This window comes from Solanum lycopersicum, chromosome 6 (assembly GCF_036512215.1).
Source record: "Solanum lycopersicum chromosome 6, SLM_r2.1".
Classification (NCBI taxonomy): Eukaryota; Viridiplantae; Streptophyta; class Magnoliopsida; order Solanales; family Solanaceae; genus Solanum; species Solanum lycopersicum.
Genome location: NC_090805.1, coordinates 3,077,671 through 3,095,127, shown reverse-complemented (window position 1 = coordinate 3,095,127; position 17,457 = coordinate 3,077,671). Strand labels below are relative to the sequence as shown.

The following is a 17,457-nucleotide window of genomic DNA, read 5'->3' as shown; positions in this document are numbered from 1 at the left end:
GTGTTTTACATAATTTCTAGTTTGGAAGGTTATGTACATTGTGTTTTTTATATGTAATTTCTTACGTTTGGAAGGTATGTGCATTGTGTTTGTATCTTCGTTATTATTTATTTATTAATTACTACCATCTACCAAGGTTCAAACACTACTATTTGATAGATTTTAAAAATCAAATATATATGAAATTTTAAAATACAACCGTTTTATGATATTTTTTATGATATAAAGAATCATTTATGTTCTCTTTTTAAAAAAAAATTAAAAGAATTAACAATAATAAGTATATATTTTGAATTTCTTTTTTCATTTGTTTTCTTATGATTAAGATCCGTTTCTTACTATCAATAAAATAAAAATATCTATGAACATTTTCTTACTAGTTATTAAGGTTAATAGTTGGAAATAATAGTCAAGTTTAATTTTGAATTCCCAAAGAGTTAACCATGGTACCAGCAATGGTTTAGAAATTAGGCAAAACATGTTATGTTTAATATACCAAAAGAAATAGAACACAACAAAAGATAATCACAGTATTACTAATACACAATATTCAACGCTACTCTTACACACTATCAAACGACCCCTTAAATAGTACAATATACTAACTTGTCTAATCCCCAACCAAAACATACCATGGTGAACATCAGGGGTACCATGACAATAAGACATGAACAATTAACATCATTTGTTCATATTTACAGCAGCAGATTCTGTATTCAAACCCAAAAAGGTTCTGCTCATGAATTACACGATTGTATCACTGGCAAAATCTTGGAACCGGCTATCAATCACACTCATCAACATCAGCAAACCTCAAGGGATCACCATTCGACAATCTTGTTTCCTCCGCCGACATCTATGGTGCACCTTCTGCAACGAGTTCTCTCCAACTTTCTCCATCCTAGAGAGTGCTGTTAGTACAAGAGACCAAAGAAACAAGTTAAGCAATAAAGTAAACACAATAGGTGGGCTTTCTACTCAATTAGCAGCCATGAGTGCATACACAAGCACCAAGTAAAGTAGTACTACTGATCAACTACCAAGCTCAATCTAACTGCCTTAGAATCATGCAGCCCTCCACTTCTATTGAGATCTCAACAAAAACAGTCTGCTTATAGAAACATCTTAACCACCTGCCACTAGTAAAGAACACAGCATACATGTTAACATGGTTATACCAATGGTAGATCCAGAATTTTTCAGTAAGAAATCCTAAATATAAAAAAGTGAACACACAAAGAAGCCCCATGAAGTTTTTAGGAGTATTTTAATCCATCTATGCAGTGTAACTTTTGGAGAAGGGGTGTCAGTTGACTCCCCAGTTAAACAAGGCTAGATCTACCCTGGTTATACTAAATCAAAGGGAAAAAGGGGTTGGAGCGACATTATCTGTTTCCTATCTTCCAGAAAAACTGGAACTTCCTTAGAAAGGGAGGATTGCAAACAATGGGGTAAAAAAGTAAGGATGAGAAACCGATTTTGATTACGTAAGAATTGAATCATGAAGATGGAATGAAGGCCTGGATCTCAGCAGAGGACCACCGAGACCAATTAGAATTTCCACATTATATATCTATCTCTAACCTTTGAAAAGTCGAAGGAATTGAAAGGCATTAACTTTACTTGCTAACTCCAACGAATGACAAAATACCTCCTTACGCTTCCCTATCATTTGTATCCCCTTTCCACCCCTACTCAAAAGTCAATATAGGTTAATGAGTCATTGATATCAGCTATAACTATATAAGAGCCACCATTAGTATAGCACAAGCAGTTAATTGTGTCATAAGGCAAGTGATTATACACGGTAGTTTAAGCACTGATTTGGAACAAATTTGTTAACAGGACTTCAGTGAAAAACAAAGCAGATAATAGTCTTAATCCTGCTTGTAAACAAACAGAAATAAGACCACTGGTACCACTCATCAGAAAAGTAAGAATCGGAAGAGCAGACTGTCTGTAGACTATATTAAGCAACATATAAGTTAGAAGTCACACTATTACAGTATTATTAAAGTATTTACCTTTTTTGTTTGATGAAGTAGTTAGTAAACGTTCCATTGAAAAAAATTATTTACCTTATCAAAAGGAAAGGAGTTAGAAGTCACAGACAACTACCAACTGCAAGTAAAGCAACCGTGGACTTTAAGACATACACAAGTAGAATATATACAGTTCACCCAGACTTCACTTGAAATCTTAAACATGTCCACGCTCACTGTAAAGCTCCAACTGGGATATAATTGAAACTTGACAACTTCACGGCATACTTCTAGCTCAACTTCTAAAACCAAGTTTAATCCTCCGTTCCAATCATTGGATTAGTGCCATGTACATTTACAAGTTCTGTAATTTCATTTATCATGTTTCTATCAGCCATTAGAAACCCATCATTTGCATATCCCAACCAAAGTTTAATAACTTCCACACAGACCGCCCCCCCCCCCCCCTCGGGTCTCTCTCATATTTGTTTCAAATGCTGAAGCATTAATAAAACAATATATCAACCACCAAATGCATAAATGAATTAACATCAATAGTTCTGGCACAACTTTGCTTAATTACTTCTTTCCATTCCAACTTGCAGTACTGTATTTGTGTTCTATAGACAGGGAATAACTTCTCCGTGAGTGTCATAATATATATATTCTCTGTTAGCAGAATCATAATATAAAGATTCTCCACAGAAAAAACATATGTATCACAAACATGAAAATGGTTATGAATCAAAAAAAATAACTTCCTGAACAATATTTCTTATAGGAGTTCATCAAGCAGCCATACATCCTTAAAAGAAGCTATTAACATGTTTCTTTCCGAGACTACAAGGCATTGGCATTGTCTAGTCTAACTCTTCGGACAGGAGGAAACTGACTTTTCTGATAGAACATATCAAACAGTAACTCTTAAAACTATGGCATTCCATATAGAGTCCATTTTTACTGACAGAGATCAGAACGTCAATCTTTGTCTCAACAGGTAAATACTTCGAGCAAATCTAAGTAGTACGATACAACAATCAAGACAACCGTCCCAAATGAAGCTAAATGGATATAATGATTCATTAACCTACAACCAACTAGTTCCGGCTTATTGCATAATTCAGGACGCACCCTAGGGTGTGGTTCAGCAATCAATCAATGAAGCAGGAGGAGAACCATGAGATCTCAGCAGGCAAAAAGCTTAAGTTACACGCTAACTGTATTGGTGGGAGCTACCATGTATCCATAGGAATAGTCAAGGTTAGCACAAGCTGATTCTGACACTACAAATATTTAAATGAAAGGGCTTTATGCAGATTGCACGGTATACCTCCAAATTCATCGCCCCAGAAGGAAAGCCGTTGATCATCTTCTTCTTCATCAAACTCATCACCATATCCAAACTCTGCATCACCACGATACCCCGGTTCACTCCCATACCCTGACTCATTACCCAACCCCTCAAAATTCCCACTTTGCACAGACAAACCATTTAAATTATTCTCTCTTTCACCAACCCCACCACCTTCCTTCTCCTTCCTTAAACTCTTTGTAACCTCACTAACATCCAAAGTCCAATGCATATCCCCATTCACGAACAATTCCCCACTTGAATCAGTCCCCGCAGCAACAGGAAAATCCGAACAAGTCCCATAAGCTGCTGAAGCTCCAACCGAGCAACACCGTCTTCTAGTTCCACTCCGATCACTACTCCTCCCGGAAACCGAACGAGACCCACGTCTCCGCCTCTTACCAGCTATCAACCTAAGATTCTCCCGTTTATGAACCGATAAAGGCTTATCCTCCTCAAATAAACTTAACTTTGACATATCAAGAGCTTCAATTGGAATCGAAGTTGTTCGATCCGCTCTACATTGACGCTTCGTATGCAGCCCACCATGGGTCGACGGGGAGTAAGTTTTTGGCGAATCTAAATCTAGGGTTTTAGAATTCGGAGACGGAAACTGAAAGGGTTTCCAAGAATGGAGATGATACGTACACGATTCAATGGCGTGACGTGAATCTAGAGTCTTAGGCGACATTGAAACTTCATGAAAACACCCTACAATGGAGTTCAAATCTGCTCAAATTCACCTCAATTCATCTATAAACAGCTTAAATTATCAATGAAGAACAAGATCTGGATCTTTGAAATCAATGGCGATTAAGCAAAATTGTCGACAAGTATCTATGGATATTTGGGGTACTATTCTCAAAATCAAAAAAGATCGCCACTACACTACTTTTTGATTTTCAGCCACTAATTTTATACAGTGGTTGAGAGAAAAGACACATGGCAATATAATATTAGCTTCGATCAGGAAAAAATTATTTCAAAATCATATAATTTATTTTATTATTATTATATCTTATACTTCATCGCACGTGACTTTTTATTATTTTAGATAATGCATATTGTAATTTCTGGATACAATTCTATTTTCAGCCGATTTAAAAATAAATATTATTATATGTTTAATATTTTCTTCATTTTAATTTATTTGGTCTAATGTGACCAAATACATTAATTAAGAAATTTAAAAAGACTTTTAATATTTGGATCTTAAATTAAAAAAATATATTAAGTAATTAAAATGTTAGTTAGTTATAAGTATGTTAGGTAGAAAGTTAAAATTAAAGAATTTCGAAAAAGAGAAAAAAGTATTTCTTTTCAAAATGATTAAAAAGGACAATAAATCAAATAAATTTAAATAAATAGAGTAATAATGTTAATCTTTTAATGAGATCATTTATACTTGCACAAACATTTATAACTTTAGTTTATTTCCGTTTATTGTTGAAAAGACATTATTATTTCTTCCGTTTAATATTATTTGTCTAATATTTTTAAATCTATTTGTTCTTTATTTATTATTTTATCATATCGAAAAAAGAGATAAATATTTATTTTGTCTTATACTTAACACTAATTGAGCTGAGAAAGAAAAGCATAAAACGAATTCAACGAATACGATTTATGTGTAAGTTTCAGTTTCTTTTTTTTATGTTGAAATTACGTTATTACCCCTTTCGTTTAATTTTATTAGTCTACTATTTTTAAAAATATATTTATTACTTTTATCATATCCAAAAAATAATTTACTTATTATTTTATACTCAACATTAACCGTGTTGAGAAGAAAGACATAAAATGCATTGAAAGAATAAAATTTATGTGTAAGTTTCAGTCTCTTATTTCCATTTATTGCTAAAATTACGTTAGTATTCCTTTTGTTTAATTTTGTTTATCCTACATTTTTAATATATATTTATTACTTTTAGCTTATCGAGAAAAATATATATATTTTTTATTTTATACTCAACATTAGTCGAGCTGAGAAAAAAACCCATAAGTGATAAGACGCATTCAACGAATGCAATTTACGTATAAGTTCCAGTCTCTTCCCGTTTATTGTTAAAATCACGTTATTACCCCATACGTTTAATTCTATTTGTCTACTATTTTATAAATATATTTATTTTTTTATTGATAAATTTTATCATATCGAGAAAAAAAGATGAGAATTACAGTAAAATCTCTATAAAGTAATATAAATTAATAATCTCTAAAATAATACTTTTCTCCGGTCCCGACTTGGGCCACTGAAAAAATTCATCAATTTCGATATAATAATAAGATAATATATTTGTTTGTTTGTTGTTTGAGTTGAATGTTAGATGTTACAATCTTAGCCTTCTAAGAGTAATCTCATTTTAGGATGAATTTATGTAAATATATGGTCCCAATAATATCATAAATTAATAATTCTTTAATAGTACAAATATATCTAAAATAATTTAGTGAAATATGATTCTATTGTGTTTTGTCTTTTTTCTTAAAATTTAAATCTAGTTGAAGCTTATCGCTAATTTTCTTATTAAAATCATCTAGCAAAATATGAATTTAATATATTCAAAACTAATCTTCATTAAGTCTCAAACCATTTTTTAAATTAACAAATATTAATTTATCGATTAAATAATATCTCTACAAAATGATAAAATTTTATGGTCCCACCGAATGCGATTTATGTGTAAGTTTCAGTCTCTTCTCATTCTTGATTGAAATTACATTATTACACCTTTAGTTTAACTTTATTTGTTTATTATTTTCTAAATATATTGATTGTTTTTATCATATCGAGAAAAGATAATTATTTTTTTGATTTTATATTTAATATTAATTGAGCTAAGAAAGAAGGGAATAAAACACATTCAACGAACGCGATTTATGTGTAAGTTTCAGTCTCTTCCCATTTATTGTTGAAATTACTTTATTTTTGTTTACTATTTTCTAAACATATTCATTTCTTTTGTTGATTACTTTTATCATATATAGAAAAAATAATTTTTATTTTATTTTATACACAACATTAATTGAGCTGAGAAAAAAGCACAAAATGCATTCAAGGAATGCGACTTATGTGTAAGTTTCAATTTCTTCCCATTTATTATTGAAATTACGGTATTAGCCCTTGTGTTTAACTTTATTTGTTTACTATTTTCTCTATGTAATTATTTCTTTTATTGATTATTTTTATCATATCGAGAAAAGATAAATTTTTTTTATACTTCAACATTCATTAAGCTGAAAAAGAAAGGCATAAAATACATTCAGGGAATGTGATTTATGTGTAAGTTTCAGTTTCTTCTCATTTATTGTTGAAATTACGTTATAACCACTTTCGTTTAATTTTATTCATCCTTTATTTGTAAAATATATTGATTACTTTTATCATATCGAGAAAAGATAATTATTTTTATACTCAATATTCATTGAGTTAAAAAAAGGCATAAAAAGCATTCAAGGAATGCGATTTATATGTAAGTTTCAGTCTCTTCTCATTTATTATCAAAATTACGTTATTACCACTTTCGTTTAATTTATTTATCCTATATTTGTAAAATATAATTATTTCTTTTATTGATTGCTTTTAATCATATCGAGAAAAATAATTATTTTTATTTTATACTCAAGATTAATTGAGAAAAGATAATTCTTTTCTAAATATATTTATTTCTTTTTATTGATAATTGTATCATATCAAGAAAAAAATATAATATTTTTTCATTTTATACTCAATTTTAATTGTGCAGAGAAAGTGTCACCACCGGATTTTGGAATCCGAATGCAAGCGGCGTCGTTAACCTCTCAAAGGTTGCAGACAAGCCTCTTCTTAGCTTTCATCACAATCATATAGTTAAATTTGCGGAAAATTTAAAACTTTTAAAACATAGTTAAGTATACATAGACTTCATATGATTACTATATAGAATAATATTTTAATGAGCTCAAACTAAACAACCATCTACAATCGATTAAGCAATTCAATGAAGAAATCAATATATTGTAATAGCTTGCCAAACGACCTTAATACAAAGCATTGAATAAAAGTCTGAAATGAAATGCTAGGGACAACATCCACTAGCTATGTCTAAAGTACTAAGCTAGAAAGATAGGTGTAGCATCCTCGAACTCTAGAGGACCTATCAAAATCTGGAGATCACTAATCCAAACTGCGCTTCAATGAGTCTTCAATCTGCTCTCTGACCTGCGCCTGTAAAATAGTAATAGTATAGGGTTAGTACACACTTGTACTAAGTATGGGTGTATGCACATATACACGTAAGGACTATGCATGATCAAGGAAAGCTCTTCCTATAACAACATGTCATTTCTTGAAGGTGAAGTCACTAGACTTTCTAAATTCGTTATTTGTGACATATGGTATGAATATGACATATTTTAATGCATTCAAAACACACAACTCATTTTCTATATGAACTTAAGACCTTAGAAGTATGAACATAATTTTAGAACAACTCGAACGAAAATTTTGAAATTTGCTCCTCCAAATTTGAGAGCTCCTTCCCCAACACTTACTTTATTTTTCAGTCTTTTTCTTCTTGTTGTTGTGTAGTTCAAAGATATCTTTAATCTTATATTTTACTTACAAATGCAATGATTCATTTTAGTCCCATACCTACAAAGAATCGAGTAAGTAATCCAAAAGACTAGGGAAATGATTTGGCTACCCTTACTACAAGTTATTCTTTCCATTCTTGTTAAATTGGGCATGAAATCTTTATAAGCCAATCTTTATTGGCTAGGCCACTTATTTCATCATTTTCATATTATGGAGATTATGGGGCATTGATTAGCCATTATGTTTTACTCCCCTTTATTGGCATAATATAAGAAGTGATTATAAGCCAATTTTTTTTATTTGGCTATGCCCATTATCTGGTCATTTGCATAACGTGAAGATATTAAAGCATATATCTTGATTTGGCACAAGCTAATAACTTGTTAAAACTTCTATATTTTCTTATCAATCACAGATGATTTGACATACTTAAGCTCTTGCTTTCTTAGTTCACTTTGAACTTACATTACTTCTTTTTTTTTTCTTACTTTCTTAAACAAATCTTTAGCATTAAGCTCATGCGAGCTAACATGAAATCCAGTGTCTGCCCCACACTGAAAGGGGGTGGTTCACTGATCAAAGTGAACCTAGATCATGTGAGCTAAGCATGAAATTCAGTGTCTGCTCCACTCCGAAAAGGGGTGGTTCACCGGCTAAAGTGAAACCAAGTCCAGTGTCTTCCCCACAACGATAAGAGGTGGTTCACGGCTAAAGTGAATCGAATACTTTCTTTGAGCATTTAACTGGCATAGATCATGTGAGCTAAACATAAAATTCAGTGTATGTCACACATCGAAAAGGAGTGGTTTCACCGGCCAAAGTGAAACCGCATCATACTTAGCTCTCTTAGGTGGAATCCACTGACTAGTTCCTGTGCTGGCAAAATAGTTCGAAGACTAGGAGACATATAGAGGCTGCTTATCCACCTTGGTGGTAGCCTCATCTCATGAGGCTTACATGTGATGGCACAAGCTCATTGCTAGTCTATCGGTACTTTGCTCAACTTTTTTTTCTTTACAACTTTTAGAGTTGACTCAAACATTATGGAAGCTTGCTTCTAGTTATGAGGTTCACTTAACTCTTTGGATAACCGGTCATCCCTTTCTTTATTTGATGAAATGCGAATTTAACCTAACATTATCATCTTGATGTTAATGATACTTGTCTCACGATTATTAACACCCTCTTATTTGAATATCTTTAACATGATTGTCTAGGTGTGAGTGAGACTTGTCTCACTTCTTTGAACACCTCATTCTGGTCTTTTTTATAATTCTTAAACTTTTAATTGTGTCATTACTCACCTTATCTTTTTCAATGACATTTTATAGCTTTATACCACTCTTTATGAACGTTATAAACTTGTTCAATGTACTTACTTATATTCATAGTTCATTTGAAAAGGGTATGTTGGGACTTGTACCAATGATTGGCATACCCTTGGTTATGAATTCAAAGTTACATTGATCATGCTTAATTTTGGTATAACTTAGTCATTAGCCAATTTTGTATCATATTTTGGAATTACATTGTAAGCCAATTTATTGGCGTAGACTAATTTTTCACATATTATTATAATCTAGAATATTGTTAGCCAATATATTGACATAAGCCAAACTTTCACTAGACAATGGTCATGAGAATATCATTAGCCAATTTTTTTTTATGAAATAACATAGTAAGCCAATTCTATTCAACTTTTTGGACAACATATTGCTAGCCAATTTGTTGGCATAAATCAAACTATGATATTATCACTAGCCAAGTCAATTAACTTCATGAATATACTATAGTGATTTCATCATTTTAAGCAAGTCGACATTTAACAGTGAAGTAAACTTCATGAATGATTAATACAACTTCATCTTCTCGAACACAATTAGGCATTACAACATTCTTTAACTCATGTAACTAATACCCTAATCATACGAATCAAATTTATAGGCCTCATTAGACATTAACAGATCAAGAACCCCACATATAATGATCAATTAACACCACATACCAACAACATGTTTGGAGATTACATCTGCATACTATTAGAATAAAAAACAAGGATAACTAGGGAGGTTGACGTTCAATAATATCATTGGGAACAACACTAGTTTCGATATTCTTGAATTCATAAAACGTTTGAGAAGCCTCTTGGAGAAAGAATCCAAGAGAGAAAAACCATACCTTATGTAGAATTGAATCTACGAAATTCACCTTGCACAAAAACCTTGAAGAATACCTTGAAATCGCCTAAGAGAACTTTTTTGTTTTTCTATGTTTTGCTCACTGTTTTTCTCACGATTGAGTATTGTTTTGAGTCGTGAATTTTTTAGTGTTTTAACATGAGTCTAACTCTTAGGAACTGATCTTGACTAATTCAACTTATGCTAATTAAGTTAATTAAATAAATTAATTATTTGATTACTAAAATGCCCCTCCTAAGTTAACTAAAAATAGGAAAGCATTTAACTTAGTCAAATATGAAAATTTTTTCCGAAGAGTTTCGGCCTTGCTTGTGAATTTTCCTTAATTAATTAATTCCTCAATTTAATTATTAGGGGACCTGGGGTAATTACTAAAGTACCCCTAAATCATTGGGACCATAACTAACCCTCTTGGACCATCCTAGGTTAGGTACTAGGATGTTTTTTGAACTAGTTACTAGGTTAGTGTCACCCAATTAAGTCTTAGGTTGTCGGGTGCACTAGATAGTTTATTTTTGTTTGTCCTATGTTAGTTAGCTAGTTAGGTCAGTTAGTTAGAGTCTAGAGTTGGTTAGAGAGTTAGGTCCCACATGGGTGGACCCTTGCGCACGCCTGCCCCTAACTATCCTAATCGAATTCGGTTAGGTGGTCCCCTCCCCCCTTGGCCGGTTTTCACATGTGCTTGCACATGTGTTGCTTGCACTTTCCTAACTAACTATTTTTTATGGTTCATTTGAAATGTTTACTTATTGTCCCAAGGATCCTTACTATGTCCTTGGGCACTGCTTAATCTACATGCCCATTTTAATTGGTCATGTGCTATGGTGCCTAGGCTTGACACATGGATGTCTCACACTTATTTTGTGAACAATGAAAATGAAGATTTTTAGCTTAGTGTCTTTATTGTAGGTATACTTCTTGGACAGGATTGTTAATACATAGAAAATTGGCTAACACCCTTTAAGTCAATATTTTCTAATATGTCCATTATTACTCAATATTGGGCATTAGATGCCTATGTACTCCCAATACCTATTCTTAAAACTTAATAGGCTCTTCACTAGATGAGTACATTTTCTGGAATGTTACAGAAAGAAGGGCATAAAACGCATTCAATGAATGCGATTTATGTGTAAGTTTCAATCTCTTTTCATTTATCGTTGAAATTACATTATTACCCTTACGTTTAACTTTATTTGTTTATTATTTTCTAGATATATTTATCTCTTTTATTGATTACTTTTATAATATCGAGAACAAAAATTATTATTATTTTTATTTTATATTCAACACTAATTGAGCTAAGAAAGAAAGACATAAAACATATTCAACGAATGCGATTTTATGTGTAAGTTTCAATCTCTTCACATTTATTATTGAAATTACGTTATTACCCCTTACATTTAACTTTATTTTTTTACTATTTTCTAAATATATTTATTTGTTTTATTGATTACTTTTATCATATATAGAAAATATTTATACTCAATATTTATTGAGCTGAGAAATAAAGGCATAAAATGTATTCAACTAATACGATTTATGTATATGCTTCGGTCTCTTTCCATTTATTGTTTGTTATTATTCATTCTGTTTAATTTTATCTATAATTTTTTAAAATATATTTCTTTCTTTTTTTTGTTACTTTTATCATATTGAGAAAATATATTTCTTTTTTCATTTTATACTTAACATTTATTGAGTTGAGAAAGAAAGACATAAAATGCATTTAACGAATACGATTTATGTGTAAGTTTTAGTTTCTTCCTATTTATTGCTGAAATAATGTCATTACACATTCGGTTTAATTCTATTTGTCTACTATTTATAAAAATATATCTATTTCTTTTTTTTTTATTACTTTAACATATCGAGAAAAAGGTAATTGTTTTTTATTTTATTTTATACTCAACATTAATTGTTCGAGAAAGAAAGGTAGAAAACATATTCAAGGAATGCGATTTATGTGTAAGTTTCAGTGTCTTCTCATTTTATTGTTGAAAATACGACATTACCCCTTCCGTTTAATTCTATTAGTTTGTTAATTTTTTAATATATTTATTACTTTTATCATATCGAGAAAAAATAATTATTTTTTTATTTTATACTCAACATTAATGGAGCTCAGAAAGAAAGACATAAAATGCATTCAAGAAATGAGATATATGTGTAAGTTTTAGTGTCTTCCCATTTATTGTTGAAATTATGATATTAACTCTTCTATTTTATTTTATTTGTCCTATATTTCTGAAAGTATATTTATTTATTTTTTATTACTTTTATCATATCGAGAAAAATATAATTATTTTTATTTTATACTCAACATTAATTGAGTTGAGAAAGAAAGATATAAAACGCATTCAACGAATGCGATTTATGTGTAACTTTAATTCTGTTTGTGTTTATTGTTGAAATTATATTATTACCCCTTTAGTTCAATTCTTTTACTTAACTATTTTTTAAATATATTGATTTATTTTATTTATTACTTTTCATATCTAAAAAAAAAATTCTTTTTTATTTTATACTCAACATTACTTGAGTTGAGAAAGAAATACATGCCTTACATATAGTACCTTTTTATTCATATTGACGTCCATATTTCGGGGATGCTACTTTTTTGTTCTGTGTGAGCAGTTTCGAGCATAAATTCTTATCGATCCATCCGTCACGATTGCTTTTGTTGTATAGTTTGGATATAGTTAAGGTCTTGTCTTGGTAATGCTTATGTCACTCATAGAGGCAATTGTAGATACAATATTTGAAGTTTCTTTTGTAGTTTCTAATCTTTAATCCATAGGTTAGGTATGTGTGTGGGGGAGTGGTGTATATGTCTTCGGTTGCGGCCTCGTCGACTATCTAATACTTCTTTATTTTTGTCTTGTCTATGGTTTATTGATATATAAGTCATGACCTTAATAGTCTATATTTCACATTTTAGATGTTATGGTGCCACAATTTTTTTTCATGAGTTTAGTTAGCTAGTATGTCTTAATCCGGAGGGCTAATTCGATCTAATATGGTATCGGCGCCAGTCACACTTCCCTAATTGGAGCATGACAAATTTTTTGCCTTGATGAGAATGTCAATCCTAAAGGGTATATTTTCTATTTCATCTTACTTTAACATGTACTTTAGATATTCTTTATGTGTGTATATAGAAACTAGTATTTGATTAAGCAATTTGAATTAAACTTGGCTTGATTTGATATTCTAACAAGTTCGCTTGATCGCAATTGGGCTAGATTTGACGCCCAAGTCCGAATGAAGAACCCCTACCCCTTGTAATTTTAAGAATCTCGATCAACAAATCGAGAGTTTTATTTAGTTGACGTTTGATTGTAGATTATAGATCTTGTTTTGAAACTCGGTCTTCAAATATATGTTTGGACAAAGATTTTGAATTTTTTTTTTCAAAAATATTCAAGCTTCAAAAACTTATGCAAACCCTTTTATTTAATTTTTGAAACTTCTGGGCTCACGAAAATTTTAAGTAAAATGTATGTTCGAACACAATATGTTTAAAAGGCTAAACCCATCGGTAGCCCCCGAAGTTGGCATCAATTTTAACTTAGATACCTCAACTAGACTTTGTTCATTTTAGACATCTCATGTTGAGTCCTACCGTGTCATTTTTGACACTTTTTGCTGACTTGACATACTGTGTGTGTTGCACCCATTTTGAGCGCGTGAGGGTTTTTTTTGAATTCTTTTCCTTCTTCTTCTTCTTCTTCTTCACTTTTTATCCCTACCACTTATTCCACCTTCACCCATGAAAATTCATGATAAAAACCCTTAAAATATGAAAAAATAAAATTAAAAAAACTATCACACTAAATTTTAAAAACGTTTATAAGAAAAAAAATTTAAAATCATCACACTAAATTTGAAAACACTCTTTAGAACAAGGCACTTTTTTTTTCAAATAAGTTAGAAAAATGTCATATATATTTTTCAAAATCAATTTAAAAAAAAACTAAAATCTAATGATTTTGAAAAAAATAAATAAATTGGAAAAATCAAGAAAATGATTGTAGAGTTGGGGAGACAAAAGCGACGTAAGGCAAATGGGGTAGGAGTGGGGGTTATATAAGGTGGGGTGGGATGGTCGAAAATAGGTAATTTTATTTATTTATTGTTACTGAATAATTAGTTGTTTTTTAATAATTTATTTTAAAATTATTATTTTTACATTCAAATGTCACATGTCAGTTTTTAATTAGTCATCATGCCATGTCACCCGCAAGTGTGTTACACACACTTTGTAATTTTAACTAATTGACAAAAAGGTTTCAAATGACGTAGCGAACCCCTACTTGAGGTGTTTAAAATGAACAAAGACTACTGAGGAGCTGCCTGTAAGAACCCCAAATTTAAGGAGCTGCCTGTAAGACCCCCAAAATGAGATAGGGTGTCTATAGCCTAACATGTTTGTCTTAAGGTTATAAGGTCCTAAAATGAATTATAATATGGTTTTCAGGCAGTGTGTAAAGCTTGAGGTGGTTTGGAAGTCAAACGTCAAAGGACGATCAAGACATTCGACGATTAGTCACCTATGTGTCTCATGTGTCTATGCGTGTTTATATATATTGTGTTTCATGAGCTTATGAAAGTCTTAAAATGAGTTATTATGATGTTTATTTACATTATATGGAGTTTCGTGAAGTTTGGAGGTCAAACGTCCTAGACGTTCGAAAGTTAGCCCTTAAGACACTCAATGTGTGTCTAGATGGGGCCTATCCTTTTTGAACCAGTAACGTGTATTTATTTTGGGTGAAACTAATGTGGGAGGTCTACAACTTTTTAAGGTTTGTATTTACGTTGAGATTGTCCGGGTACGACTTCTAGAGGGCTCCGTAAAAGGGCCCACAAAGACCCAAGGCCGTCGAGGCACTGCCTTGGGAGTATAAATCGATGAGCCAAATGACGCCCAATTGGTTGACCAACGGACTGTTGGTGAGGTCTCATCGGTGGACACTTATCCAGGTCAAGTATCAACCCAAAAACAGGCCAAGGTTCAATCGACGAAAGCCAAAGTACGGCCAGTCGATGGTGGTCCAAAAATGGTGGCCTGCAATTGTTGCCTCCGTACTGTTTTATTTAAGAGGTGAATGGGAAATTCACCCCACGTCCTAACCTGACTCTAGTTGACTTATTTACCTATTTTTTGGTGTATATAAGTAATCTAAAACATGACCAACCCATTCCCAATCCCATTCACTCAAATTGAGCTTTCCCTCCAAAACTAAATCTCTCTAGAAACTTCCATTGTTGTTGAAACTTGTACATGGTTTCTTCTATGCTTAAAGTACATTTTTAGTGTCATATTTTTATATGAATTGTTGATAAACAAGTTATATCGATCAATGATGATCAAAGGATGAGAAATCGGTAAGAATGTTTATCTCCTCTACTTTTCTATATTAATGTAGTTGATGAAGCCTTGTATGGCATTGTGTGGTATGGTTCACTTATGGTGGCGGTGTTTACTTTATTGTCATTATATATATGTTGACCATGGCCTTGAAGGTAAATTGATTATTATATGAAGGAGTGGTTATGATGATCACCTTATGTGTAACTTGTGTCTAGCCTTCTTCTCTAGTTGTGAATCTAGGTGATGTTGCTATTGTGATGAGCATGTAAATGTCTATGTTAAGGTTATATGTACTTGCTGCCTATAATGAGGTCTTATAATGTTATATGTGATGTAAAGCTAAGATAGGTACATAAAGACTAAAGCTTACTGTAAGAATGTTGCAAGTCTTATATAAACGAGTCTTATGTTATGCTAACCATTCGATGATGTTGTGTGATGTATCATTCACTAGGATGATTTTATAGATGTACTAGCATAGTCAAGGGTATGAGACTTTGACTATGCATTGCACATGTGCACCTAGATGGGATAGTTCCTAGGTTGGTCTTCTAAAGACATGCATAGGATTGTGTGAACATGATATGAATATGACTTATATGCTATAATGTTAAGTATATGATTTTATAAAGTATGAATGTACATAGTGTTTTGGAGTGTTGATATGAAAGGATTGCTCATATAGGTACACATATAAACTTATGCATTGATATATGAACATGTGTGACATTATGTGTTATGTGAAAGGTTTGCTCACATATATGTATACACACACATGAATGATGATCTAGTCAATAGAGGAGCCTTGAAAGGTGTACTCAAGTGTATCCTAAACTAGATAATGCTAATACATATGGTATGTCCATGTGAAAGGATCATCTCACATGATTTAGGTTGATGAACTTTCATCTATGACCTGTGAGCTAAGCATATGAGGGGATGAATCTCCTAAGCCTATATTTTATAAAGTAATGTAATAATGACTTTTCAATAAAGGAAACTTAGCTTAGCACCGAGTGAACTTGAATATGACTGTGTGTCCCTTCTCAATGAGGGAAGAACCTCACCATAAACCTCATGGGGTGGATAGCCTCATGACCCAAAAGGGTGTTAGAGTGATGTTTCCATAAGTGAATAACCATAATGCCCCATCTTGGCATAAAGAGGGTTTTCACATGTACCTCCAAGTTCCATAACTATGCTTGCCACATAGGGTCTACTAATGTGATATCACTTAGTATGCTAGATGTGTTAATGTTCTACCTTGGCTAGGTAAGAACACCTTCCATTGGTGTAAGGCTCTACAACACCAAATTCCATGTTTAGCACCCATGGTCTTAGTGTAGGTTAAGGCTATAGTTTCCCTAAAGTAAAATGGATAATGGAAGTAAAAGAATAGTTACCTAACTAGGAGGACTTAAGGGAGGTTACTTAGGATAGGTGGAAGTAATGAACCTATCTAGACATTGCATAAGTAGCTTTTTAGGAAGTCCTAGAAAGGTGACCTAAAGTGTATGATTATGAGTATGTCTTTATGAATGGCATGGTAGTATTTGTCTATTTTTCATGAGATGTGCATGGGTATGAGTCTATGTGATATGGTATTATTTTATATGCATTATGTGAGTCTTAATGAATATATGATGAAGATTATTGATATGAACGGAGTTGTCCTTATGTGTTATGTTGAGGTATGAATTGAATGCTAAGGTTTGTGGTCTCATGAAGGGTTTACTAAGAATGTATGGGGTTATGGGGTTTTATATGTTCATTGCACTAGTATACAAAGATTGGGGTCATGAACAAGGTTTAACAATGATGTTTGTAAAGTGAAGTCAATATCTGTGTAAATTGGTGTAGCTTACTGTAATGTCCTAAGGTCTTGACTTAAATATGTCTTTGATGTGCTATACTCCAATGATGATATGTGATGACTTATGTAGATTGTATGTATGCTTTCTTTGTGACCTTAA

The 17,457-nt window shown here is 31.9% G+C and overlaps 1 protein-coding gene across 2 annotated transcripts; it reads right to left on the bottom strand.

The window, feature by feature from the left end:
* Positions 1–467: 467 nt before the first annotated feature.
* LOC101258757 (uncharacterized) lies at positions 468–4,321 on the bottom strand. 2 transcript variants are annotated; one of them, XR_002028001.3, is made up of 3 exons: positions 3,313–4,295; positions 1,004–1,139; positions 468–911 (listed from the first exon to the last, which is right to left on the bottom strand). XR_002028001.3 is itself a non-coding variant. In XM_004240497.5 (2 exons), the coding sequence occupies exons 1-2, from the start codon at positions 4,022–4,024 to the stop codon at positions 814–816; spliced, it is 810 nt and encodes a 269-aa protein (XP_004240545.1). In that variant the 5' UTR covers positions 4,025–4,321; the 3' UTR covers positions 468–813. The 2 variants fall into 2 exon arrangements, 1 of the variants encoding a protein (XP_004240545.1); XM_004240497.5 differs by lacking the exon at positions 1,004–1,139 and having other exon boundaries at positions 3,313–4,321.
* Between the last annotated feature and the right edge of the window lie 13,136 nt (positions 4,322–17,457).

Coding starts and splice junctions, on each gene's coding strand:
- LOC101258757 (XM_004240497.5), bottom strand. CDS start 4,024: ATGTCGCCTAAGACTCTAGATTCACGTCACGCCATTGAATCGTGTACG. Junction 912..3,312: donor CTGGGGCGATGAATTTGGAG/GTATACCGTGCA, acceptor TTGTACTAACAG/CACTCTCTAGGATGGAGAAA.